This window comes from Mustelus asterias, chromosome 30 (assembly GCF_964213995.1).
Source record: "Mustelus asterias chromosome 30, sMusAst1.hap1.1, whole genome shotgun sequence".
NCBI classification, from domain to species: domain Eukaryota; kingdom Metazoa; phylum Chordata; class Chondrichthyes; order Carcharhiniformes; family Triakidae; genus Mustelus; species Mustelus asterias.
Window position 1 is genome coordinate 14,020,737 of NC_135830.1, and position 26,943 is coordinate 14,047,679.

At 45.6% G+C, this 26,943-nt stretch overlaps 2 protein-coding genes across 4 annotated transcripts in view; one reads left to right on the top strand and one right to left on the bottom strand.

Moving 5' to 3' along the window:
* Positions 1–26,943, top strand: part of LOC144480817 (uncharacterized) — a 1,107,688-nt gene that overhangs the window by 172,060 nt on the left and 908,685 nt on the right. The gene's annotated exons all lie outside the window — the stretch shown is intronic.
* LOC144480906 (uncharacterized) overlaps positions 1–26,943 on the bottom strand; it is a 433,772-nt gene that overhangs the window by 19,607 nt on the left and 387,222 nt on the right. Inside the window, 1 exon segment of the mRNA XM_078200533.1 lies at positions 5,939–5,963. Within this exon segment, the coding sequence (XP_078056659.1) occupies positions 5,939–5,963 (25 nt within the window).

Consider the following 26,943-nt stretch of genomic DNA (forward strand, 5'->3'; position numbering starts at 1 on the left):
TCTTCCAAACTCCAGAGAATTTCAGCCCAATTTATTCAGCCTCTCATCATACGACAACTCCCTCATCCCAGGGATCATCTGCTGAACCTTATCTGCACCGTTTCCAATGCAAACATATCCTTTATTAAATGTGAATATCATATCTGCACAGAATATTCAACATGTGGTATCAACAAAACCCTGTGCAACTGTAGCGCAGTGGTTAGCACTGCTGCTTCACAGCTCCAGTGGTCCCGGGTTCGATTCCCAGCTCGGGTCACTGTCTGTGTGGAGTTTGCACATTCTCCTCCTGTCTGTGTGGGTTTCCTCCGGGTGCTCCGGTTTCATAGGAACATAGAAACCCTACAGTGCAGAAGGAGGCCATTCGGCCCATCGAGTCTGCACCGACCACAATCCCACCCAGGCCCTACCCCCACATATTTACCCGCTAATCCCTCTAACCTACGCATCTCAAGACTCTAAGGGGCAATTTTTAACCTGGCCAATCAACCTAACCTGCACATCTTTGGACATCTTTCCTCCCATAGTCCAAAGATGTGCGGGCTAGGTTGATTGGCCAGGTTAAAAATTGCCCCTTAGAGTCCTAAGATGCGTAGGTTAGAGGGATTAGCGGGTCAATATGTGGGGGGTAGGGCCTGGGTGGGATTGTGGTCGGTGCAGACTCGATGGGCCGAATGGCCTCCTCCTGCACTGTAGGGTTTCTATGATTTCTATGAACTGCAGCAACACCTCGTTATTCTTGGACCCCAGTCTGCCGACAATAAAGACCAAAATGTAACTTCCCTTTTAATCATTGCTTGCACCTACATGCTCGCTTTATGCATTCCTTGTACAAAACGCAACTATCCTATTCTTAATATCGACATTTATTTTTTTCCATCTCTTCACAGATGTCGTGCTCTTTCTATTTTTTTTTACCAAGGAGGGAATATCAATTCGCTTACCAAAGTTAAACCCGATCTGAGCCTCCACTCATCAAAGCTCTCTATTTCGTTTCCCAGTCCCTCACCTACAGCTTCTAACAGCTAAATTTTGCTACTGGCTCCAGCGAGAATTGAACTCGCGACGCCTGCTTTACAAGACCAGTGGTCTAACCACTGAGCTCTGGAGCCAAATGCTGCTCACGTGCCCCATAAGTGTAGCATTATCAGTGGATAGAGGACCAGGATGGAGTTTGAGGTCGGAGGTTTTTGATGAATGTGGAAATGTCTGAGGTGGAGAGCAGGAAGTTAAAAGACACAACTTGAAAGTGACATGATTTGGCATGTGTATTGTGTATGTACTTGACATGTATCTTGTGTGTGTCATGTGGTTCTTCTTCAGAGTTTATCGTTAATGTTACATCTCTGACTTTTCCAGCTCTGATACAAGTTCATCCAGCTGAAAGATTTAGATGTTGCTCCCTTCACAGACGCTGTGAGCCTTGTTTTTATTAAATGAAGAAATGAACAAAAAGTTATTCACTCCGTGACTGGAAATCGAAACCACGTCACGGCGCCGACGCTGATTACTGGACCCTCAGTGACGCTGATGTGAGAGATTTGCAATGAGTTGATCATCTCTGCACCCATTGCTTCATTTCCAATAACCTTCAATAAAAGAAAAATCACAATGAGGAATGACGGGAAGCGCACATGGCAGGATTTGAACCTCAGTTTGAAAATCCCAATCCATCCCCTGGGCCGGGACTGCAGTCTCAATGTTTGCAATCCTGTTGTTTATTTCGACAGAGAGCCATTCAACCGGTGTTCCCGTTTGTATTCTCTATCGAAGCAACTCCACTCCTCCCAGATTTGACAAAGGGCCATCTGGACTCGAGATGTCAACTTTCTTCACTCCTCACAGATGCTGCCAGAGCTGGTGAGATTTTCCAGCATTTTCTCTCTTTGTTTCTGATTCCAGAATCCACGATAATTTGCTCCAGTCCTTCCACACTCGTTCCTTTACCTCAACAACTGTTTACATTGCTCTGTCGTTCCTCTTTCTTCATGCCAAAAGTGACACGGCACAAACTCCTGCATTCAAACTGAAATGCTGGACTTCAGCTGCTTGGACCAAAATCCAAATCCATTCTAGCAGTGGCTGCAATCGAACCAACGACTCCGTAGGGACTGGACCTTAATCCACCGGTTTACATGACTCGGCTCAGCTACCACGTAAGCAATTGTGCCCTTTACTGATATTGTTACTGAAATCCATTAGCAGCAAAGGAGCTGCGAAAGTCCATCAGTTGGCTTGAGCCTGCTCCTTCACTGAATAAATTCACCCTGAACTGTGTAACAAGCTGGAATCCCATCCAGTTAGAAACAGAATGAGCTGCAGTGAAGGACCAGCACCATTTAAACTGCCCGTAACCTTGTCTGGTTCCCAATATCCTGCCAGAAATGACAAAAAAAACCTCCTGTTGAATTTAGTCATTCTTCACTTCAGGACACGAGGCGAGATTGGGTTTCATATGTTCCACCAGGCAATAACTGACATTTGTTTTTACGGTTTGGATCAGAGCAACAAATCTCCATCTCCTGACTTGCAATCTAAACAGCAGTGAAAGTGTCAAACTCTAACCACCAGAGCAGCAGCTTGCAGCCTGTTTTACAACTTGCTTTATGCACACTGCATTTGTTGTTTTATTTTACTGAAACTAGCTTTCACTTCATTTTGAGTTCTGGACTGTGGTGGGATCCGGACGTTTGAGCCTGGGCCACAGGATTCATACTCCACTGATTTTACCACGATGTCACCAGCTTCCCGGAAGTATGTAAGTGTAAATCCTCCACATGGAATCAAACCGCTTAATTTCACATTAAGAACAGTGCATTGTGTTAATCAGTGTCAGACACTCAGGATACCGGGGAATTCACGAGACATCTACTGCTTTCAGTCAAAGGCAGAGCAATGTGGTGAATCCTCAGCGAGAGCGACGAAAGCTCGTGATTCCAAATAAACCTGCTGGACTTTAATCTGGTGTCGTGAGAATTCTTACCGGTTTGCTGAAGGGCATTTTATTAAAATTCGCAAAAAGTCGATGTTTTAAAAAAATAGGAACTTTCAGCAAATCGCAATGCGATCACATTGCAGATGATGTAGGGAGTGACTCTCCTGGCACCACTGCTGCAGCCCCAGAGGATGATTGCTCAACAACACAAAAAGTTCAGAGATGAAGTGGTTGACGGCTTCACCTATTCATCTGTCCCAGTTTAAACAAGAGGAGGGTCGATGAGAATAGTGGTTCCACCAAGATGCAAACTCGGATGGCTGGATTCAAAATCCAAAGTGCTAACCATTACACCATGAAACAGGCATGGATTGTTCTGGGGCATGAGGCCTTTTTCCACCCCCCTTCCCCGCACCTCCCCCCCTTCCCCGCCCCACACACCATGCACGCACACACACACACACAGACGCACACACACACATGGCCAGTAATGTGCTGATCACATTAATGTCCCTGTTGGTCTCGTGGTTAGGATTCGGCGATTTCACCGTCGCAGCCAGTTTTCGATTCCCAGTCAGGGAATGATGATTCATTGCTCTCATGCAGCACATGAATTAGGAGGAGCTGGAATTGTTTCCTGATCGAAAACGGGTGTGATACTTCTACCAGGTTGAGCAGCAGGGAGGAAGAAATCAGCCTTATTCCACAATGCTGTCACTTATCGACAACAATTCGTATTTACATTGAGAAGTCTCAGAACAGCAGGCTAAAGTCCAACAGGTTTATTTGGAATCACGAGCTTCCGGAGTGCTGATAAAATAAAGCAATTTTCTTTTATTACCGGAGCAAATAAACTTGTTGAACTTTAACCTGGTGTTATGAGACTTCATGTTGTGCCCATCCCAGTCCAACGCCGGTATCTTCACATCATTGCAATTGCTGGTACATCGTCTCAGAAAAAGTGAGATACCTTCTACTGCATTAAACTTCATTGTAGCTCACCACATATAAAGAGCAATGTCAGCATCATTCTGTGATAAAACTTATTGTGGTAAACCTGTTGAAAAACTTGAGCTGATCACAGCTCGTTTTTTAGCACGCTGGAAGCTAATGTGAAAAGATGAACAATTTCAAAGCTAAGCAACGTGCGAAAGACTAGAAAGAGAATGCGACTGTGCTTGATTGGCACAGTGCATATTCCTGTACTCAAGATCTGGGAGAATGAGGAAGATAAGACCCTGGTGGTCGAGTAGTTAGGATTCGACACTTTCAGGGTCATAGATCGGCTTCGATATACTCAAGTTTAAAGTTTTTGATAATCCGTTTAACAAACCTGAATTGCTTCCTGATCGAAACAGCTCAGTGAGAATCATTAGATTGAGATTTGTCATGTTGTGTCCGAGTTGGAAATGTCACATGAGCAACAGGGCAAAAGCAAACACAGATAGTGAAGGACAGTAATAGGCTGCAAAGCGCTGGCGATAGAGATGGGGATACAAGGAAAAATCTGGGTGGCAATGGGGTTGACTTTATCGTTTTAACTCGGCCAGGGGTCTCCAAACTACGGCCCGCGGGCCACATCCGGCCCGCAGCGGGCCACATCCGGCCCGCAGCGGGCTACATCTGGCCCGCAGCCAGTGGGGCGGGACGGGATTCCCGCTGCCGAAAACATTCCCGCGTCCGGAACCCCGCCGCTGACTCAGGATCCGGACGCGGGGACGGAAGCCACAGGCCGGACATTTGCTGCCGCTCCGCACGGTGTCTGATGGACCCATAGGAATCCCCGCCCTCTTTACCGGCCTATTCTCCAATCAGAGCTGCCGTCCTGTGACTGACAGTTCATTATACGAATCAGCAATTGAGACATCTGTTATCCAATTGCCGCTCTGCAGTGACTGAGTGGCAGCTGCTTTATCCAATCCGTAAGCTCCGGCTGTCTGAAATGAGCGAGAACAATGACAATGATGGCGGCAATTCAGACCAATTCGGCTATGGAAGGAAAAAAAAAGAAAAGTGGACAGTGAATGCCGCCTGTTTAATGAAGAATGGGGTGTAAAGTACTTCCTTGTACAAGCAGGTGATAAAGCCTTGTGTGCCATATGCAACGACACTGTTGCAGTTTTGAAGGAGTACAATGTACTTCGGCACTTTGAGACCAAACATGAACCAAGTTATTCCCAATTCACAGGAACACAGCGTTCGGAAAAATTTGAATCAATGCAAAGCAGGTTCCTTTCCCGACAAACTTTTTTTACGCAGAAGATAACTGAAAATGAAGCTTTAACCAGGGCCAGTTACAAACTAGCTTATGTGTTGGCTAAAAGAGGAAAGCCATTCACCAATGGAGATCTCATCAAAGAGTGGAGAATGGAAGCAGTGGAAGAGTTATGCCCAGTAAAAGCAAATCTGTTCAAAATCATCGCTCTTGCACCAAATACTGTTGCTCGTAGAATTGAGGATATAGGAAGCAATATAATTCATCAAATTGCAGACAAAGCAAGACATTTTCAGTTGTATTCTCTCGCACTGGATGAATCGACTGATGTGTGTGACACATCACAACTCCTAGTATTCATCCGTGGCGTCGACCGTGAATTTAATGTGACACAAGAATTAGCATCAGTGCATAGCATGCACAGCACAGTAACTGGAGAAGACATCTTCAAAGAATTGCAAAAAAACTGTGTTATCATGTAACCTGGAGTGGAATAAACTGCAATGCGTGACAATTGATGGAGGAAAGAACATATCTGGGGTGAAGAAAGGTTTGGTTGGACAAATCACAAAAGCTTGTGAGGTTGGTGAATTCTCAAAGCCTATTTTTCTGCATTGCATTATCCATCAACAAGCATTGTGTGGAAAATATGTGGATCTGTCTTGCGTTCTGAAACCTGTTGTTCCAACAGTGAATTTCATTCTATCTCATGGGCTTAATCATCGCCAGTTTCGTGATTTTCTGAAAGAAACTGATTCTGAGTTCGGTGACTTGCCTTATTATACAGCAGTTCGATGGCTTAGTTGTGAAAAGGTTCTATCATGGTCCTTTCTCACACAGAAGAATCGACCCGGACCACTTTTATCAAACACTGACTGGCTTTGGAAATTGACATTTTTTGCAGACGTGACAGGCCATGTGAATCAATTGAATCTGAAGTTGCAAGGTGAAACAAATTGATTTGTGATCTATTCGCGGATGTCAAGGCATTCAGGGAAAAACTGGTGCTATTTCAAGGACAGCTGAAAGTTCATAACTTGGTTCATTTTCCATGTTGTGAAAAATTTCATGAAGAATTTGAAGCAGAATTTCCTTCTTCATTTGCAACATAAATCATTAAGGACTTGCAAAACCAATTTCAGGAACGATGTTCTGATCTTGATGGAAACACAGATGAAATAAAGCTGTTTCAAAATCCATTTGGCTGCAATGTTGAAACACTCCCAAGTCAGTTTCAAATGGAAATTATTGATCTCCAATCAGATGACATGCTGAAACACAAGTATAAAGAAGGAAATCTGATCCAAATTTATAAATCTTTGCAGCCTGACCGGTTTCCAAATTTGAAGCGATTTGCTTGTGGGTTTGTATCAGTTTTTGGTACAACGTACCTGTGTCATCGAACATTTTCAAAAATTTCAAGCTTGAAACCTCAGTTCAGCAATATTTTGAAATTTAAAAAGCAGTTCCATCATTCCCATTAATCTTGTGCAAAACTTCATGATTTGTTGGTTACGAATGAAAACTCCAATTGCCAGAATTGTGTAGAAAGGTGCAGACTCAATTTATTTTTGTTCGACCTTCATGAATGGTTCAAGTTTATTTTGAATTTCTTTGCCTTGTTTTACTGAAGTTCTTTCTTGGGCTGTGTTTATTTTTCTCATTGTGTGCCACAAAATTGGGCAAATTCTCATTTCAAGTAAACATTTGTAAAATTTCAGTAAATAAAATAAATCAAAAAATGAATAGCCTGCATTTCTCATCTGCAGTTAAGTAATTGATTATTTCGTCAGAGCATTTGCTAATGTTTGATATTTTTACTCATTATATATCTTCTCTCAGTGTAAGCATGGCATTGTTTCTTTGTAATTGTCACATTTCTCTTTTGTTCTGAACCATATCATCCTGATTACAAAGATGATCCAAATAAAACTTATTCATTCATTTAAATTTTATTCATTCATTTATAAAACTATTTTTTTTCTTTGGCCCCCGAAAATGTGTAAAATATACGACGTGGCCCTCGTCCTGAAAAGTTTGGAGGCCCCTGTCTTCGGAGAAGGAGTAGCAAACTTAAAACAGAGTTGAGGAGAAACTACTTCTCCCAAAGGGTTTTGAATTTGTGGAATTCGCTACTCCAAAGTGCGGTCGATGCTGAGACACAGAGTAAACTTAAGGCGGAGTTAGACAGATTTTTAATTGGTAATGGGTTGAAGGGTTATGGGGAGACGGCAGGAAAATAGGGATGAGGAGCATATCAACCATGATTGAATGGCGGAGCGGACTTGATGGGCCATATCGCCTAATCCTGCTCCTATATCTTACGAATTTATGGTCCTTCCTATTTTATAATACATTCCCTCGGAATAAATGATAACATTTTATGACGTTTCTAATTAATTGCTGTACCTGTATATTGGCCCCTTTTTATTCACACCCTAGGACAGCCCAGTCTCACTGTACCTCAGAATTTTGTGATCTCTCACCATTTAGATATTAACCGTATTTTACTTTTTTCCTGCGAAAATGGACAGTTTCACATTTGCCAACTTGGCGGAGCTTTGCCCACTCACTTCAGCTTTTTATATACCTTTATCGTCTCCTTACATCCTCTTCACCATTTATTTTCCTATCTATCTTTGTGTCATCAGCAAATTCAGCATCCATATCTGCTCTGTAAAATATTACTGTGTAGTCCAACAATTAATCAAGTTCTCCGTGTTTTCTGCTCTGTAACATATCACTGTGTATTCTAACAATTAATCCAGTTCCCCTGGATTCCTGCTCTGTAACATATCACTGTGTTATCCAACAATTAATCCAGTTCCCCTGGATTACTGCTCTGTAACATATTATTGGAATCCAACAATTAATTCAGTTCCCCTGGATTAATGATCTGTCAAATATTACTGTGTATTCTCAGAATTAATCCAGTTCTCCTGTATTACTGCTCTGTAACATATCACTGTTAATCCAACAATTAATCCAGTTCTTCTGGATTTCTGCTCTGTAACATGTCATTGTGTAATCCCACAATTAAAGCAGTACTCCTACATTACACTGTGTAATCCAATAATTAATCCAATTCTCCTGATTTATGTCTCCCTATGTCACTGCGTAATGGAACCCGCTCCTGATACAGTGAACACAAAACATGTGAGAGAGCTCCCTCTGGTGGTGACGTGAGGTAAATGGCCTCTGCTTGGGAGATCAGTAAATTCTCAGATCACTGAAGGATCTTGTTGCAGGATTATGCTGCTGTATTTTTTCTTGTTCCTATTAATCTTATTATAATATACTTAAATTTACATGGACGTATGCACGGAAATAATCCGAACTTTAGTTTGAATCCTCATCAATTGCTTTGTCTGTTTTGAATGTCCTAAACTTTTGTGTTAAACGACATTCGTGTTACACAATTTGAAACCACAGCAATACTGGTAATCAAGCCTCTATTTAAGTCAGCCTTTAAAGAATATTCAATAACTCTGCTTTCACTGCTCTCCAGGGAAGAGAATTCCACAGACTAATGACCGTCTCAGGGGAAATATTTCTCCTCCTCTCTTTCTTACATCTTGGGCCCAGTATTTTTAATCTAACTCCTCAAGTGCTCGTCTCTCATACAAGGGAAGACACTCTCTCAGCATCTATACTGCTAAGTCCCCTCAAGATCTTAAACATTTCAATAAGATTGCTTCATTCTTCTGAACTTCAATGGATACAAGCCCAATCTGTCCAATATTTCCTCCTGAGACACTTCCTCATCCCAGAAATCAGTCAAGTGAACCATCTCCGAACTGCTTCTGATATAATTATATCCTATCATAAGTGAGGAGACCAAAACTGTACATTATTCCAGATATGGCCTTGCCAACACCCTGTACAACTGCAATAAAACATCCCTGCTTTCACATCCTGTTCCCTTTGCAATAAGGAACACTTGCTAATCAAAGAACAAAAAGAACAAAGAACAATACAGCACAGGAACAGGCCTTTCGGCCCTCCAAGCCCGCGCCGCTCCCTGGTCCCAACTAGACCATTCTTTTGTATCCCTCCATTCCCACTCCGTTCATGTGGCTATCTAGATAAGCCTTAAACGTTCCCAGTGTGTCCGCCTCCACCACCTTGCCTGGCAGCGCATTCCAGGCCCCCACCCCCTCTGTGTAAAATACGTCCTTCTGATATCCGTTTTAAACCTCCCCCACCTCATCTTGAACCTATGACCGCTCGTGAACGTCACCACCGACCTGGGAAAAAGCTTCCCACCGTTCACCCTATCTATGCCATTCGTAATTTTATACACCACTAATAAGTCTCCCCTCATCCTCCGTCTTTCCAACCCCAGTTTACCCAATATCTCCTCATAACCAAGCCCTTCCATACCAGGCAACATCATGGTAAACCTCCTCTGCTCTCTCTCTAAAGCTTCCACGTCCTTCTGGTAGTGTGGCGACCAGAACTGGGCGCAGTATTCCAAATGCGGCCGAACCAACGGTCTGTACAACTGCAACATCAGACCCCAACTTTTAGACTCTATGACCCATCCTATAAAGGCAAGCATGCCATATGCCTTATTCACTACCTTCTCCACCTGTGACATCACCTTCAAGGATCTGTGGACTTGCACACCCAGGTCCCTCTGCGTATCTACACCCTTTATGGTTCCGCCATTTATCGTATAATTCTACCAAAATGCATCACTTTGCATTGATCAGGATTGAGCTCCATCTGCCATTTCTTTCCCAAATTTCCAGCCGATCTATATCCTTCTGTAGCCTCTGACAATGTTCCTCACTATCTGCAAGTCCAGCCATTTTCGCGTCGTCCGCAAACTTACTGATCACCCCAGTTACACCTTCTTCTAGATCGTTTATATAAATCACAAACAGCAGAGGTCCCAATACAGAGCCCTGCGGAACACCCTACTCACAGGCATCTAGCCAGAAAAAGATCCTTCCACTACCACCCTCTGTCTTCTGTGACCAAGCCAGTTCTGCACCCATCTAGCCACTTTCCCCTTTATCCCATGAGATCCAACCTTTTGCACCAACCTACCATGAGGGACTTAGTCAAATGCTTTACTAAAGTCCATATAGACGACATCCACGGCCCTTCCCTCGTCAACCATTCTAGTCACTTCTTCAAAAAACTCCACCAGGTTAGTGAGGCATGACTTCCCTCTCACAAAACCATGCTGACTATCGTTAATGAGTTTATTCCTTTCTAAATGCGCATATATCCTATCTCTAAGAATCCTCTCCAACAACTTCCCTACCACGGACGTCAAGCTCACCGGCCTATAATTTCCTGGGTTATCCTTCCTACCCTTCTTAAATAACGGGACCACGTTAGATATCCTCCAATCCTCTGGGACCTCACCTGTGTCCAATGACGAGACAAAGATTTGCGTCAGAGGCACAGCGATTTCATCTCTCGTCTCCCTGAGCAGCCTGGGATAGATTCCATCAGACCCTGGGGATTTGTCAGTCTTTATATTCCCTAAAAAAACCTAACACTTCCTCCCTTGTAATGGAGATTTTCTCGAACGGGTCAACACTCCCCTCCGAGACACTCCCAGTCAACACATCCCTCTCCTTTGTGAATACCGACGCAAAGTATTCATTTAGGATCTCCCCGACTTCTTTGGGCTCTCAGCATAATTCCCCACTTTTGTGCCTGAGAGGTCCGACTTTTTCCCTGACAACCCTTTTGTTCCTAACGTATGAATAAAATGCCTTGGGATTCTCCTTAATCCTGTCTGCCAAGGACACTTCTTGACCCCTTTTTGCCCTTCTAATTCCTCGTTTGAGTTCTTTCCTACTTTCTTTGTATTCCTCCAGAGCTCCCTCCGTTTTTAGGTGCCTGGACCTAACGTACGCCTCTCTTTTCTTTTTGACCAATCCCTCAATTTCTCTGGTTATCCACGGTTCTCGAATTCTACCTTTCCTATCCTTCATTTTTTCAGGCACATCCTATTCTGTCTACTCATGTCTACTCACTTTTTTGTGATGTATGTGCCAGGACTCCTAGATCGCTCTGTACAGCAGAGTTTGGCAATCTCTCGCCATTTAAAAAATACCCTGTTTTTCTGTTTATTCTGCCAAAGTGGAAAAGGTCACATTTTCCTCCATTATTCTCCATCTGTTCTGGATTTCTTCAAGATTACCGGGGAGGCAGGTGAGAGTGTGATAAGATAGTTAAGTCTGGCGGTAACTAAGGAAAGGGGTGATGCCTTCAGCACAAGATCAGCTGAGAATAGGGCGGAATTGGCTGATGTGACTGAGGTGGAAATAGTTGGCCTCGGTGATGATGTGGCTTGAGGTTAAATATGATACTGTGGTTGTGAACGTTATGGTTTAACCTCAGCCAGTTTTCAGGGAGCGGGATGAAGTTTATAGCAGGGACTAATTAAAGTATAATCCCGGTCATTAGTGGTGTTCCGCAGGGCTCTGTATTGGGACCTCTGCTGTTTGTGATTTATATAAATGATCTGGAAGTAGGAGTAACTGGGGTGATCAGTAAGTTTGCGGACGACACAAAACTGGCCGGACTTGCAGATAGTGAGGAACATTGTCAGAGGCTACAGAAGGATATAGATAGGCTGGAAATTTGGGCAAGGAAATGGCAGATGGAGTTCACTCCTGATCAATGCGAAGTGATGCATTTTGGTGGGAATAATGTAGGGAGGAGCTACACGATAAATGGAAGAACCATAAAGGGTGTAGAGACGCAGAGGGACCTGGGTGTGCAAGTCCACAGATCTTTGAAGGTGACGTCACAGGTGGAGAAGGTGGTGAAGAAGGCATATGGCATGCTTGCCTTTATAGGACGGGGCATAGAGTATAAGAGTTGGGGTCTGATGTTGCAGATGTATAGAACGTTGGTTCGGCCGCATTTGGAATACTGCGTCCAGTTCTGGTCGCCACACTACCAGAAGGACGTGGAGGCTTTGGAGAGAGTACAGAGGAGGTTTACCAGAATGTTGCCTGGTATGGAGGGGCTTGGTTATGAGGAGAGATTGGGGAAACTGGGGTTGTTCTCCTTGGAAAGACGGAGGATGAGGGGAGACTTAATAGAGGTGTATAAAATTATGAAAGGCATAGATAGGGTGAACGGTGGGAAGCTTTTCCCCGGGTCGGTGGTGACGTTCACGAGGGGTCATAGGTTCAAGGTGAAGGGGGGGAGGTTTAACACAGATATCAGAAGGACATATTTCACACAGAGGGTCGTGGGCGCCTGGAATGTGTTGCCGGGCAAGGTGGTGGAGGCGGACACACTGGGAACGTTTAAGACTTATCTAGACAGCTATATGAACGGAGTGGGAATGGAGGGATACAAAAGAGTGGTCTAGTTTGGACCAGGGAGCGGCGCGGGCTAATTGTTCCTTGTTTCTCGTTTCAAGGCTTCATTCTATGATCATCTTGCTGGTGCCAGTACAGAGCGAGACTGCGAATAGTTGGGAACCTGTCTCGGGGGCAGGGAATTCATATGGTGTTCGTGCAAGTGGAAATGACTAGGGTTGGGAAGCATTTTCCGATCAGGGCCATTGTGATCTCCTGGACTCGTTTCGATCGCCTCAGGGGGTCGGAGATGAATTTCCCAGGTTTTTTTTCCCCATATTGGCCCTGGGGTTTTTCACTCTGGGTTTTCGCCTCTCCCTGGAGATCACATGGTCTGGAATGGGGGGGTGGGGGTGAGTTAATAGGTTGTAATGAACAAAGCATCGTAGCTGTGAGGGACAGCTCGGTGGATAGGATATTGGTATGTAGGTAGGCTGGAAAATTGGGCGGGATCCTGGATTCAGGATTCAATCCTGGACCGGGGAGCGGCGCGGGCTTGGAGGGCCGAAGGGCCTGTTCCTGTGCTGTATTGTTCTTTGTTCTTTGTATTGGTCACTGTCTGTGTGGTTTGCACATTCTCCCAGTGTCTTCATGGGTTTCCTCCGAGTGCTCCGGTTTCCTCCCACAATCCAAAAATGTACAGGTTAGGTTGATCCGCCATGGAAAATTACGCCTTAGTGTTTGCGGGATTAGGGGAAATATGTGGGGTTACAGGAATAGGGACTGGGTAGGATTGTGATCGGCGCATATTCGATGGGACGAATGGTCTTCTTCTGCACTGAAGAGAGTCTATGATAAGTTGAATGCTTGAACCCAATTTGCCTCAATGTTTTAGAGATGGTAAAGGAGTCAATAATCATCACAAAAACATCGGCATGTGGAAGGATTGGAGCCTGATATTAGTCAGAGGGCAGAGCGAGTGAGAGAAGGTGTTTCTGATATGGGAACACATGTGAACATGTGAATGAAAACCCCCTTTGAGAGCTGCCTTCTGAATTATTGCACTGTAACCATCTCAGCACTCTGTTCATTTCTTTTATGGGTGGAAGTGACAATGAAAGGGTTTCCTAGCCGGCTGGTATTTAATTGTAGTTAATGAGAACTAGCTTTGCATATCTCCTGGGGACCGTCAACCTGCTGTCTGAACTTTGCTCCCGTGCTTTGAACACCTGAGTGTCGAGTTACTGGAAGCGCTGACATTATTCCCTCTTTTAAAAATTCCAATCTCCGAAGGTCATGGCTCTTTGTAAAAACAATAACTAACCCGATTGTAGATATTAATTTTAAACAGAGGTGCCATTGAGATGAATCCTGCGTTCATTAGTGGAAGTGTTCATACTTTAAGATTGTACAACTGAATGTACAGTGACAGCTGGTATCTTTGCTGTTAAGCGGCAGGAATACTTTTGAAGCATCTTGCCACAAACACATGTTCTTTCCTTTGAACTATAGTGGGAAGGAGTCCATAATTGATATCAGACGTGGAACAGCGGCATAACGACTCCTTCCTTCACCAACAGGTCCTCACTTTGTTCTTGAATTGGGAGTTTCTCTTCGAAAGGCAGGGAGGTCGTGCCTTACAAATTTGGTGGAGTTTTTTGAGGAAGTGACAAAAACGGTTGATGAAGGAAGGGCCGTGGATGTCGTCGATATGGATTTCAGTAAGGCATTTGACAAAGTCCCACATGGCAGGTTGGTTAAGAAGGTTAAGGCTCATGGGATACAAGGAGAAGTGGCTAGATGGGTGGAGAACTGGCTTGGCCATAGGAGACAGAGGGTAGTGGTCGAAGGGTATTTTTCCGGCTGGAGATCTGTGACCAGTGGTGTTCCGCAGGGCTCTGTACTGGGACCTCTGCTATTTGTGATATATTTAAATGATTTGGAAGAAGGTGTAACTGGTGTAATCAGCAAGTTTGCGGATGACACGAAGATGGCTGGAATTGCGGATAGCGAAGAGCATTGTCGGGCAATACAGCAGAATATAGATAGGCTGGAAAGTTGGGCGGAGAGGTGGCAGATGGAGTTTAATCAGGATAAATGCGAAGTGATGCATTTTGGAAGAAATAATGTAGGGAGGAGTTATACAATAAATGGCAGAGTCATCAGGAGTATAGAAACACAGAGGGACCTAGGTGTGCAAGTCCACAAATCCTTGAAGGTGGCAACACAGGTGGAGAAGGTGGTGAAGGCATATGGTATGCTTGCCTTTATAGGACGGGGTATAGAGTATAAAAGCTGGAGTCTGATGATGCAGCTGTATAGAACGCTGGTTAGGCCACATTTGGAGTACTGCGTCCAGTTCTGGTCGCCGCACTACCAGAAGGACGTGGAGGCGTTAGAGAGAGTGCAGAGAAGTTTACCAGGATGTTGCCTGGTATGGAGGGTCTTAGCTATGAGGAGAGATTGGGTAAACTGGGGTTGTTCTCCCTGGAATGACGAAGAATGAGGGGAGATCTAATAGAGGTGTACAAGATTATGAAGGGGGAAACTTTTTCCAGGTCAGAGGTGACGATCACGAGGGGTCACGGGCTCAAGGTGAGAGGGGCGAAGTATAACTCAGATATCAGAGGGATGTTTTTTACACAGAGGGTGGTGGGGGCCTGGAATGCGCTGCCAAGGAGGGTGGTGGAGGCAGGCACGCTGACATCGTTTAAGACTTACCTGGATAGTCACATGGGCAGCCTGGGAATGGAGGGATACAAACGATTTGTCTAGTTGAACCAAGCAGCGGCACAGGCTTGGAGGGCCGAAGGGCCTGTTTCCTGTGCTGTACTGTTCTTTGTTCTTTGACGCTGCCAATGTGTCACAAGACAGCCTGGTGAGTCAATCAGCCACGCGGACATACAATACAATAATTGTTCAACAATTGCCTCGGAGTTTCATGAGGGAAAACTCGCATTCACGGCTGAGCCACTCCCCTGATGGTAAGACTTCAATAAACGGATTGATCCTGAATGAACCAAATCCTGGAGCAAACCTGAGTTTGACGGTCACGATAATCAGAATCGGATTTAACTGTCACCATTTGCTGTGTAAAACGGGAATATTCCCCCCATAAATCACTGACTGTTACCCAGCTCTGACAGCCAGCTCACCGGCCTGCCTGTTCACACTGTCACTGGGAACACCAGGAAGTGAAGTGAGAACATCCTGAGGCATCAGCAGATTATTGAGGGCGGGGTTTAGAACGGGTGTCTTCAAAATCCCCAACTCCCTTTTTACAGAGCGGCCAGAGACAATGCCGCTGCTCAGCATCTGGGTTGTGTGGGCAATATTTCTGACAGGTAAATGTGGACCAAACACATTTCTACTTGTCTTTCAATTTTCATACATGACGTAAACCTTAATTTTCAACAGTTATCGGTCAGATCTTTTGATATTTGAATGTTGTTTTTCAGATATGATTCATGGAGATTCTGTCACTCAGTCGCTGTCTTCAGATGTCAGGACAGAAGGAGAAGCGGTGACTTTAAACTGTAACTATGATCCTGCATTTAGCTACTACTATCTATACTGGTACCGGCAGCACCCAGACTCACAGCCCGAGTTTATTTTGTGGAAATACTCGGGCGGCAGTGAAGAAAAAGCCAATTTTGCCAAAAGCCGTTTCTCTGCTGAGCTTCAGACAGAGAATACATTCACCAGTTTATCCATCTTGGGTCTAAAGCTGACTGACGCCGCCGTGTATTATTGCGCGCTTTCAGACGCACAGTGATATAAAGCAAGCTCAGCCCTGTACAAAAACTGTATTTCACTGCAGAGTGCAGCTGCTGTCTGTTGGGGTCTGTGGAGGATTGTAGTAGATGCAGCCGCAATGTGCAGCGAAAGGAAACCAAACTCAATTCGAATGAAACTGTTCCCAGGAGAGACTGAGAAAACAAACTTCAGAATTCAATCAGGCAAACAGATCATCGCAGAATCACATTAGAAGACACCCGTTCGAAATCCCGCCCTTAATAACTTGTTCTCTTCCCCCGGGATGCTCTTGCCTCACTTCCGTGTCTGTCTCTGGTTCTCTGAGGCCAGTTGGTGGTGATCTGGGGTTGATATTGAAAGAGAAGTGTCCGAGCCTGGTTACAGTCAGTGTCCTGACAGGGGAATCGCCGGACTTTCAGAGACTGGGGAGGAGGAAGTGGTGGCCGGGGAAGGTAAGTCTGGTCTGTAAATTATCATCAGAAAATTCCGGATTGTTCGTGTTGACAAGAACCACACCAGCTTCCAGGAAACATTCTGAAGCTCAGTGCTCACTGAGGAAAATCTCCTTGGGGTTGTTTTAAAGATGATAGTCACCCCTTTGCGAAATCTATTCAGTGTTTATAAGTTTTCTTTGATCCAGCAACGCACTCTGATTAAATAAATCGTGTTAACAGGCCGTGGTCTAAGGCTCCACGAAACTGCGAGAGGGATGGAGAGGGTTGTTCAATGTCACAGACAGTCCCGGAAAACACATCGAAGGAAAAAGAAGTAAATTCAAGTAAGGAAGTAAATTTCTGAATGCTGATTTCAGCATAACTGCACTGGATTTAACCAGTACAATTCCGTACGTTTTCCTGAATTTTGTTGTTATTGTAAAGTTCCAGGTGACTCTGCATTTGGAAGCGGAATTTTTACTTCTGTTCAGCAGTGAGAGCGCTGTCTGGATACTGGGAGTATGTTTTTTTTTGTGTTCTGGATCTGTTACTTCTCTGTAGCAGTGTTGGCTCCATAGCACAACCATGCACGGCGATGTCAGAGAGAACTTCTCCTGTGATATTTCAAGGGACAACTTTGTTTCCTTGTGAAAATCAGCAGCGAGTGTAACTCCGAGAGCTGTTTGCCTTCAGTAAATGTGTCAGAGCTCCCGCAGATACTGGAGGAACAGGTCAGAGTTGGGACACTGTGGTTGTCGTATGTCGGCAGTCCAGTGTTAATGAGGCGCTGTTCTTCTAGAACTTTGCGCTAACAATTCAGAATTTCCTGACGATAATCTACAGACCAGGGTTACATCCACCCCGGACCTCCCAGTCCGACCAAAAGGACTTAGAAGCTTTGGAGAGAGTTCAAAGAATGTTCCCCAGGATGCTGCACGATCCCGAGGGCGTTGGCTATGAGGAGTATGAATAGACTAGGACTGTTTTTACTGAAATACAGAGGCTGAGGGAAGACCTGGATTGGATCTACAACATTATTGGAGGCATAGACAGGGTGGACGTGTCAATTACAAGGGGAGCACTGGTTCAAGGGGAAGTTTGAGGGAGATTTGTTCCCAGGAGCAGGCTGAGGGTAAGAGAGTGGGTTTTCTGACTGTAATTAATTATTTATTTTTTCAGTTAATTTTGGGTTTAAAATCGGAGGTTTTTTTCAAAACCGGAAGTCGGGCCAGGAGTGGCCTGGGGAAGTTTTTGGAGGGTTTAAAAGCGCACCAAGGTATACAGCGGGCAGCATCGTAGCGGGCAGCAGAGTGAGTGGGAAGTTCAGTGAGCTGTCAGGGCTTTGGCTCACAGGGCTTGGACGAGCAGGGGTGAGTTTTTGTTTCCTTACACTCTTATTAACTTTTCACTGTCTTACTTGACATAAAGTGTCCAGTATGAGTGTGAAACCAGTGTGTTGTTCCCAGTGTAGGATGTGGGAGGTCCTGGAGGCATCTGGCCTCCCGGACATCCACATCTGTGAGGGGTGTGTCGAGCTGCGGTTCCTGAGGGACCGTGTTAGGGAGCTGGAACTGCAGCTCGAGGATCTTAGGCTGATGAGGGAGAATGAGGAGGTGATAGACAAGAGCTATCATCAGGTGGTCACACCAGGGCCACGGGAGGAGGCCAAGTGGGTGACGGCCAGGAAGGGTAAGGCTAGGGTGGTTGAGAGCACCCCGGTGGATTTGCCCCTGCACAACAAGTACTCCTGCTTGAGTACTGCTGGGGGGGACAGCCCGCCTGGGGGAAGCAGCAGTGGCCGTGTCTCCGCAGTGGAGTCCAGCCCTGTAACTCAGAGGGCTAAGGAAAAGAGGAGGAAGGCGGTATTAATCGTGGACTCGATGGTGAAGGGGACAGACAGGCGTTTCTGCGGAGGTAGGCGAGATTCTCGCATGGTGGTCTGCCTCCCTGGGGCCGGGATCCAGGATGTCGCTAGTCGCGTCCCGGAAATCCTGAGGTGGGAGAGAGAGAAGCCTGAGGTAGCGGTACATATTGGTACCGCTGATGTGGGTAGGAAGGGAGAAGGGGTCATGAAAAGGGAGTACAGGGAATTAGGGAGACAGCTGAGAAAGAGGAAAGCAAAGGTAGTAATCTCAGGATTACTGCCTGTGCCACGGGAAGGTGAGGGCAGGAATGGAGTGAGGTGGAGGATGTATGTGTGGCTGAGGGACTGGTGCAGGGGGCAGGGATTCAGGTTCCTGGATCATTGGGACCTCTTTAGGGGCAGGGGTGATCTGTATACAAAAAACGGGTGGAACTTGAATCACACGGGGACCAATATCCTGGCCAGTAGGATGGCTAAGGCTACTGGGGAGAATTTAAACTAGATAGGTTGGGGGGAGGGGAGCTAGAAGAGTTGACTAGGATCAAGGAACTAATTGATGGGGGGGAGGATGCAGGGGTAAGGGGAAGTACAAAATTAATGGTAGAGGAGAGGGTGCAAGTGAATGAAGGCGGTAATTTAGGTAAGGGAGTAGAGGGAGAGGGTGTTCGCGACTCATCAAAGCGGGTCCAGATAAAAGCTGGAGTAAGGACACTTTGCCTGAATGCACGAAGCATTCGGAACAAGGTAAATGAGTTGATGGTGCAAATCAGCACAAGTGGGTACGATCTGGTGGCCATTACAGAAACGTGGCTGAAAGGTGACCAGGACTGGGAGATTAATATCCAGGGGTATCAGGCGTTTAGGAAGGATAGACAGGAAGGAAAAGGTGGTGGGGTCGCGCTATTAATAAGAGATAATATCAGGGTAGTACTGAGGGATGACATAGGCTCTGAGGAACAAAACGTGGAATCATTATGGGTAGAGATGAGGAATAGTAGGGGGAGAAAGACACTAGTAGGTGTGGTATATAGACCCCCAAATAATAATGTTGAGGTAGGGAGGGCTATAAACAAGCAGATAAGGGATGCGTGTAAAAACGGAACGGCAATAATCATGGGGGACTTCAACATGCACATTGACTGGCAGACTCAAGTCGGTAAGGGTGGAATGGAGGAAGAGTTCTTAGAATGCTGTCGGGATAGTTTCCTTGAACAGCATGTTACGGAACCGACGAGGGAACGAGCTATTTTGGATCTGGTATTGTGTAACGAGGTAGGTAGAATTAAGGATCTTATTGTGAAGGACCCTCTTGGGTCTAGTGACCACAATATGGTCGAATTTCTGATTCAGATGGAAGAGGAGAAAGTTTGGTCCCAAACCAGTGTCCTCTGTTTGAACAGAGGGAAATATGATAGGATGAGGGATGAATTGGCTAAGGTAGACTGGGAGAGCAGGCTGGCAGGTAGGATAGCTGAGGAACAGTGGAGGATTTTTAAGGAGATCCTTCTCAGTTCTCAGCAAAAACATATTCCAGCAAAAAACAAGGATTGTAAGAAAAGGGAGAACCAGCCGTGGATAACGAAGGAAATAAAGGAGAGTATTAAAATAAAAACAGCTGCGTACAGAGTGGCCAAAAATAGTGGAGAAACAAGTGATTGGGAAAAATTTAAGAAACAACAAAGAGAGACTAAGAAAGCGATAAAGAAAGGAAGGATAGACTATGAAGCTAGGCTAGCAATTAATATAAAAAATGATAGTAAAAGTTTTTATAAATATATAAAAAGGAATAGAGTGGCTAGAGTGAATGTTGGACCCTTGGAGGACGAGAGGGGGGAGTTAATAGTGGGAAATGAGGATATGGCTGAGTCTTTAAATACGTTTTTTGTGTCGGTCTTCACGGTGGAGGACACAAATAGTTTGCCAAACATTAACGATAGAGGGTTGGCAGCAGGAGAAATACTTAATACAATTAATGTTACCAGAGAGGCAGTGCTGGGTAGACTAATGGGACTGAAGGTGGACAAGTCCCCGGGTCCGGATGGAATGCATCCCAGGGTATTGAAAGAAATGTCAGAGGTAATAGTGGATGCGTTAGTGATTATTTATCAAAACTCGTTGCATTCTGGGGTAGTGCCGGTTGATTGGAAAACGGCTAATGTTACGCCGCTGTTTAAAAAAGGAAGGAGACAAAAGGCGGGTAACTATAGGCCGGTCAGCTTAACATCTGCAGTAGGGAAAATGCTGGAATCCATTATTAAAGAGGAGATAGCAGGGCATCTGGATAGAAATGGTTCGATCAATCAGACGCAGCATGGATTCATGAGGGGAAAGGCGTGCTTGACGCACATGTTGGATTTTTATGAAGATGTGACTAGGGCGGTTGATGGAGGAGAACCGGTGGATGCGGTGTTTTTGGATTTCCAAAAGGCGTTTGATAAGGTGCCCCATAAAAGGCTGCTGAAGAAGATTAGGGCACACGGAGTTGGGGGTAGTGTGTTAAAGTGGATTGGGGACTGGCTATCCGACAGGAAGCAAATAGTCGGAATAAATGGGTGTTTTTCCGGTTGGAGGAAGGTAACTAGTGGCGTGCCGCAGGGATCGGTACTCGGGCCGCAACTGTTTACCATTTATATAGATGATCTGGAGGAGGGGACGGACTGTAGGGTAACGAAGTTTGCAGACGACACAAAGATAAGTGGAAAAGTGAATCGTGTGGAGGACGGAGAAGATCTGCAGAGAGATTTGGACAGGCTGAGTGAGTGGGCGAGGATATGGCAAATGGAGTATAACGTTGAGAAATGCGAGGTTATACACTTTGGAGGAAATAATAACAAATGGGATTATTATCTCAATGGAAACAAATTAAAACATGCTACCGTGCAAAGGGACCTGGGGGTCCTTGTGCATGAGACGCAAAAGCCCAGTCTGCAGGTACAACAGGTGATCAAGAAGGCAAATGGGATGTTGGCCTATATTGCGAAGGGGATAGAATATAAAAGCAGGGATGTCTTGATGCACCTGTACAGGGCATTGGTGAGGCCGCAGCTGGAATACTGTGTGCAGCATTGGTCCCCTTATATGAGGAAGGATATATTGGCATTGGAGGGAGTGCAGAGAAGGTTCACCAGGTTGATACCGGAGATGAGGGGTTTGGATTATGAGGAGAGGCTGAGGAGATTGGGTTTGTACTCGTTGGAGTTTAGAAGGATGAGGGGGGATCTTATGGAGACTTATAAGATAATGCGTGGGCTGGATAGAGTGGAGATGGAGAGATTCTTTCCACTTAGTAAGGAAGATAAAACTAGAGGACACAGCCTCAAAATAAAGGGGGGTCGGTTTAAGACAGAGTTGAGGAGGAACTTCTTCTCCCAGAGGGTGGTGAATCTCTGGAATTCTCTGCCCACTGAGGTGGTGGAGGCTACCTCGCTGAATATGTTTAAAGCGCGGATGGATGGATTCCTGATTGGTAAGGGAATTAAGGGTTATGGGGATCAGGCGGGTAAGTGGTACTGATCCACGTCAGATCAGCCATGATCTTATTGAATGGCGGGGCAGGCTCGAGGGGCTAGATGGCCTACTCCTGCTCCTGTTTCTTATGTTCTTATTTGCGGGGGAGGTGGTGGGTGCCTGGAACACGCCGCTGTTTTGGAAGCATGCACATTAGCAACATTTAAGAGGCGTCTGGATGGGTACCTGCAGGGAGTTTGTCTGCAACCCAGCCGGGAAAGTTTCCATTCATTAAGATGCAGCTCACCCCCGACAGGCTTCAGAGGACCGAGGTTTGTTGACGGTGGGAATGAGAAGGTCTGGTTGGAACTATGGTTCTGTGCTTTGTCTCTGTTCTATTTACATTAGAACATAACATAGAAACATAGAAACATCGAAAAACTGCAGCACAAACAGGCCCTTCGGCCCACAAGTTGTGCCGAACACGTACCTACCTTCTCGACCTACCTATAACCCTCCATCCTATTAAGCTCCATGTACTCATCCAGGAGTCTCATAAAAGACCCTATTGAGTTCTCCTCCACCACCACTGACGGCAGCCGATTCCACTCGCCCACCTCCCTCTGTGTGAAAAACTTATCCCTAACATCTCCCCTGTACATGCCCCCCAGCACCTTAAACCTGTGTCCTCGCGTAGCAGACATTTCCAACCTGGGAAAAAGCCTCCGAGAGTCCATCCGATCTATGCCTCTCAACATCTTATATACCTCTATTAGGTCTCCTCGCATCCTTCGTCTCTCCAAGGAGAAAAGACCGAGCTCCCTCAGACTATCCTCATAAGGCATGCCACTCAATCCAGGCAACATCCTTGTAAATTTCCTCTGCACCCTTTCAATCTTTTCCACATCTTTCCTATAGTGAGGCGAATGGAACTGAGCACAGTCCTCCAAGTGGGGTCTGACGAGGGTCTTATATAGCTGCATCATTATCCCCGGACTCCGAATTCAATCCCTCGATTGATAAAGGCCAGCACACCATACGCCTTCTGAACCATCTCTTCCACCTGCGGGGCCGATTTTAGAGTCCTATGGACCCGGACCCCAAGGTCCTTCTGATCCTCTACAGTACTAAGAGTCTTTCCCTTTATATTGTACTCCTTCATCCCATTTGACCTCCCAAAATGGACCACGATGCATTTATCTGGGTTGAAGTCCATCTGCCACTTGTCCTCCCAGTCTTGCATCCTATCTCTGTCCCTCTGTAACTTCTGACATCCCTCCAGACTATCCACAACCCCACCAACCTTCGTGTCGTCGGCAATCTTACCAACCCATCCCTCCGCTTCCTCATCCAGGTCATTTATGAAAATGACAAACAGCAAGGGTCCCAGAACAGATCCCTGAGGCACACCACTGGTGACTGACCTCCATTTAGAAAAAGACCCATATATACCCACTCTCTGCCTCCTTTGGGCAAGCCAGTTCTGGATCCACCGGGCAGCAGTTCCTAGGATCCCATGCCCTCTTTCTTTTTCTAGAACCCTTGCATGGGGGACCTTGTCGAATGCCTTGCTAAAATCCATATAAACCGCATCTACCGCCTTCCCTTCGTCAATGTGTTTAGTCACATTTTCGAAGAACTCCACTCGGCTCGTAAGGCACGATCTGCCCTTGACAAAGCCATGCTGAGTTTTCTTGAGCAAACTAAACCTCTCTAAATGCTCATCTATCCTGTCCCTCAGGATCTTCTCCATCAGTTTACCAACCACTGAGGTTAGACTCACCGGTCGGTAATTACCTGGGCTATCCCTATTCCCCTTCTTGAAAATAGGAACCACATCCGCAATCCTCCAATCCTCCGGCACCTCTCCCGTCTCCATCGACGATGCAAAGATCATCGCCATGATCTTTACGAACATAGGAACTAGGAGCAGGGGTGGTCCACCTGGCCCCTTGAGCCTGCTCCGCCATTCAATAAGATCATGGCTGATCTTTTTGTGGACTCAGCTCTACTTAATAGCCCGCTCGCCATCACCCTTAATTCCTTTACTGTTCAAAGAATTATCTATCCTTGCTTAAAAACCTTCAATGATGTAACGTCAACTGCTTCACTGGGCAGGGAATTCCACAGATTGACCAGCCTTTGTGTGAAGAAGTTCGTCCTCAACTCAGTCCTATATCTGTTTCCCCTTATTTTGAGGCTATGCCCCCTAGTTCTAGTTTCACCCGCCAGTGGAAACAACTTCCCTGCTTCTATCCTATCTGTCCCCTTCTTAATCTTATATGTTTCTATAAGATCTCCCCTCATTCTTCTGAATTCCAATGAGTATAGCCCCAGTCTACTCAGTCTCTCCTCATAAGCCAACCCTCTCAACTCCGGAATCAGCCTTGTGAATCTCCTCTGCAACCCATCCAGTGCCAGTATATCTTTTCTCAAGTAAGGCGACCAAAAGTGTACACAGTACTCCAGGTGTGGCCTCACCAGCACCTTATACAGCTGCAACATAATTTTTAACTCCATCCCTCTCGCAATGAAGGACAAAATTCCATTTGCCTTCTTTATTACCTGCTGCACCTGCAGACCAACTCCTTGAGATACCTGCACAAAGGCACCTAGGTCCCTCTGTACAGCAGAGTTTGTGTAGTTTGTGTTCTCAGCCACTCGTGGAACTGTTGAGTGACAGTTTGATCCGAGGTTAATCTGGTTTTTTCTCACTGTGTTTTAACGGCTGACGGCGGAGCTGTTCTCTGTTGCTGAAACATCCCGCGATTCCGAAGAACCCGCAGCAGATGGAGCTCTTATCTAGAGCTTCTGTAGCGCGGTGAGACTGTATTTTATCACTGTGAGTCTGAAAGCGCAGTAATACACAGCAATGTCACTCAGCTGCAGACCCAAGATGGTTAAACTGGTGACTTTATTCTCGGTCAGGAGATTAGCAGAGAAACGGATCTTAGTAACTCTGCTTTATATTCAAAGCCTCCGGAGCTTTTCCACACTATAAACTCAGGCTGATTATCTGTGCACTGTCGGTACCAGTATAATCTATAGCTTCTTTCTGTTGTATCATAAGTACAGGTCAATGCCACCGCTTCTCCTTCTGTTTTAATATGTGCGGGGCGCCGCTAGGTGACAGAATCCGCATTAGTCAGATCTGAAAAAGGTGATCACATAGTAATAGGCCAGGCCAGAGCGTGGAAAGATTTCAACCCTGCTTGACAAATGAGAGAAAAAACGAAATGCACTTAATCCCAAATTACCTGCCAGAAATGCTACCCACACAACCCAGATGCTGAGCAGCCGCATTGTCTCTGTCAGCTCTACAAAAGGGAGCTGGCAATTTGGTAGAATCTGTTCTAAATCCCGTCCCCACTTATCCGCCGAGTATCGGGATGTCAACATTTCACTTCCTGTATCGCTGGGGGCGCTGTGAGACTGGCGGTCGTGAGTCAGTTATGAATAATTTGAAACCCGTGTTGCATGACGGTCGTCACCCGTTCTGTGTTTGTGACTCCGGAATGAAAGAACAGCGTGACTCTGTTTCGGTATATTCATTTGTGGGACATGGGCGTCGCTGACTGGCCAGCATTTACTGCATATCCCTAGTTGCCCGATGGAAGTTGAGAGTCAATCAATTTGCTCTGATTCTGGAGTCCCATGTTGGCCAGACCAGGTAAGGATGGCAGATTTCCTTCCCTAAAGAACACTAGTGAACCAGATGGGGTTATCAGACAATCGGAAATGGTTTAATAGTCATCAGTAGGTTCTTAATTCCCGATATTCTTTTATAAAGTTTAATTTAATCCAGATTTTTTTCATTGAATTCTAATTCCATCACCTGCCTTGGCGGGATTAGCTGAATTTCTGGATCAAGAGTCCAGCGGTAACACCACTCGGCCATCGCCTCCACGATGTTAAACACTGTCTGGTTACATTGAGCCCATAGCTCGAGTTTTGGTTTTATTCTGGGCCAACTTGTACTCTTGAGTTCCCTTAGCTCCCTTGCAGAGACTGGTGAATCCCCTTCAAAGTGAAAGCTTTTTGTTCACACTTTCAAGGGACTTCAACGTCGCAACCGATGCTGGAATATGTTGCCCTACTTGATCTCGGGCAGGAATAAGCGAGCTTCCATTTTACACAGTTGCAATCTTGTTAGGGATCTTGAAGATGGTGTGATTCCCATGCCCCTATTGTGCTTCTCTTCGGGCGGTAGGGGTCGCGGGTTTGGAAGCTGCTGTCGAAGTGCGCCTAGCAGGTTGCTGCATTCTATCTTGTATAATGTGCACACTGCTAGCATTGTACGTGGAAGGAGTGAATGTGGTGTACCATGCACGGAGCCCGAGCTACTGTGGAGCCTCTGGAGTATTGCTTGAGATCCACTTATCCAAGTAAGTGGAGAGCAGGTCAACACACTCTGTGTTTGGCAGTTAGCGGACAGACATTGGGGAGTCAAGAAAAATTCCAGTGTCTGACCTGCTCTCGTAGCCAGAGTTTTATGGGTAGGCACGGTTAGTTTTACTGTTACCGGTCAGCGATGCGAAGGCACTTGATCCGGAAATGCTCAATTCCTGCCACATTTGGGGCATGAATGATATTTGCCACAACTTCGTCAACGATATTGCTACATACCGGAATTGACTGCTTAAGTTTCTCAGAAGTCCCGAATGATTCAGAACATTGTGGAATCGTCGGCAACGATCCCAAACTCCAATATTATGATGGAGGGTACGTTATCGATGAAGCAGATGAATATATTTGAACAAGGGGCGCTTCTTTGACGATATAAGGCTCCTCAGCTGGCGTCCATCTTTCCACAATGAATCAGCTGAACAAAGCGAACTAGTTTTGGGAAAACAACTAGAGTTTATTTTTTTATTAATGCGGATGGTGAAGAGCGAATTCTGCCCTCCCACAATGCATGCAATCATTGGGCAGAGTCAGGATTCAATGTGAATTGATTTAAATGGCTTTTACGTAGATTGCATTCGATGTCTGCGCTCACGGGAATGTATTCA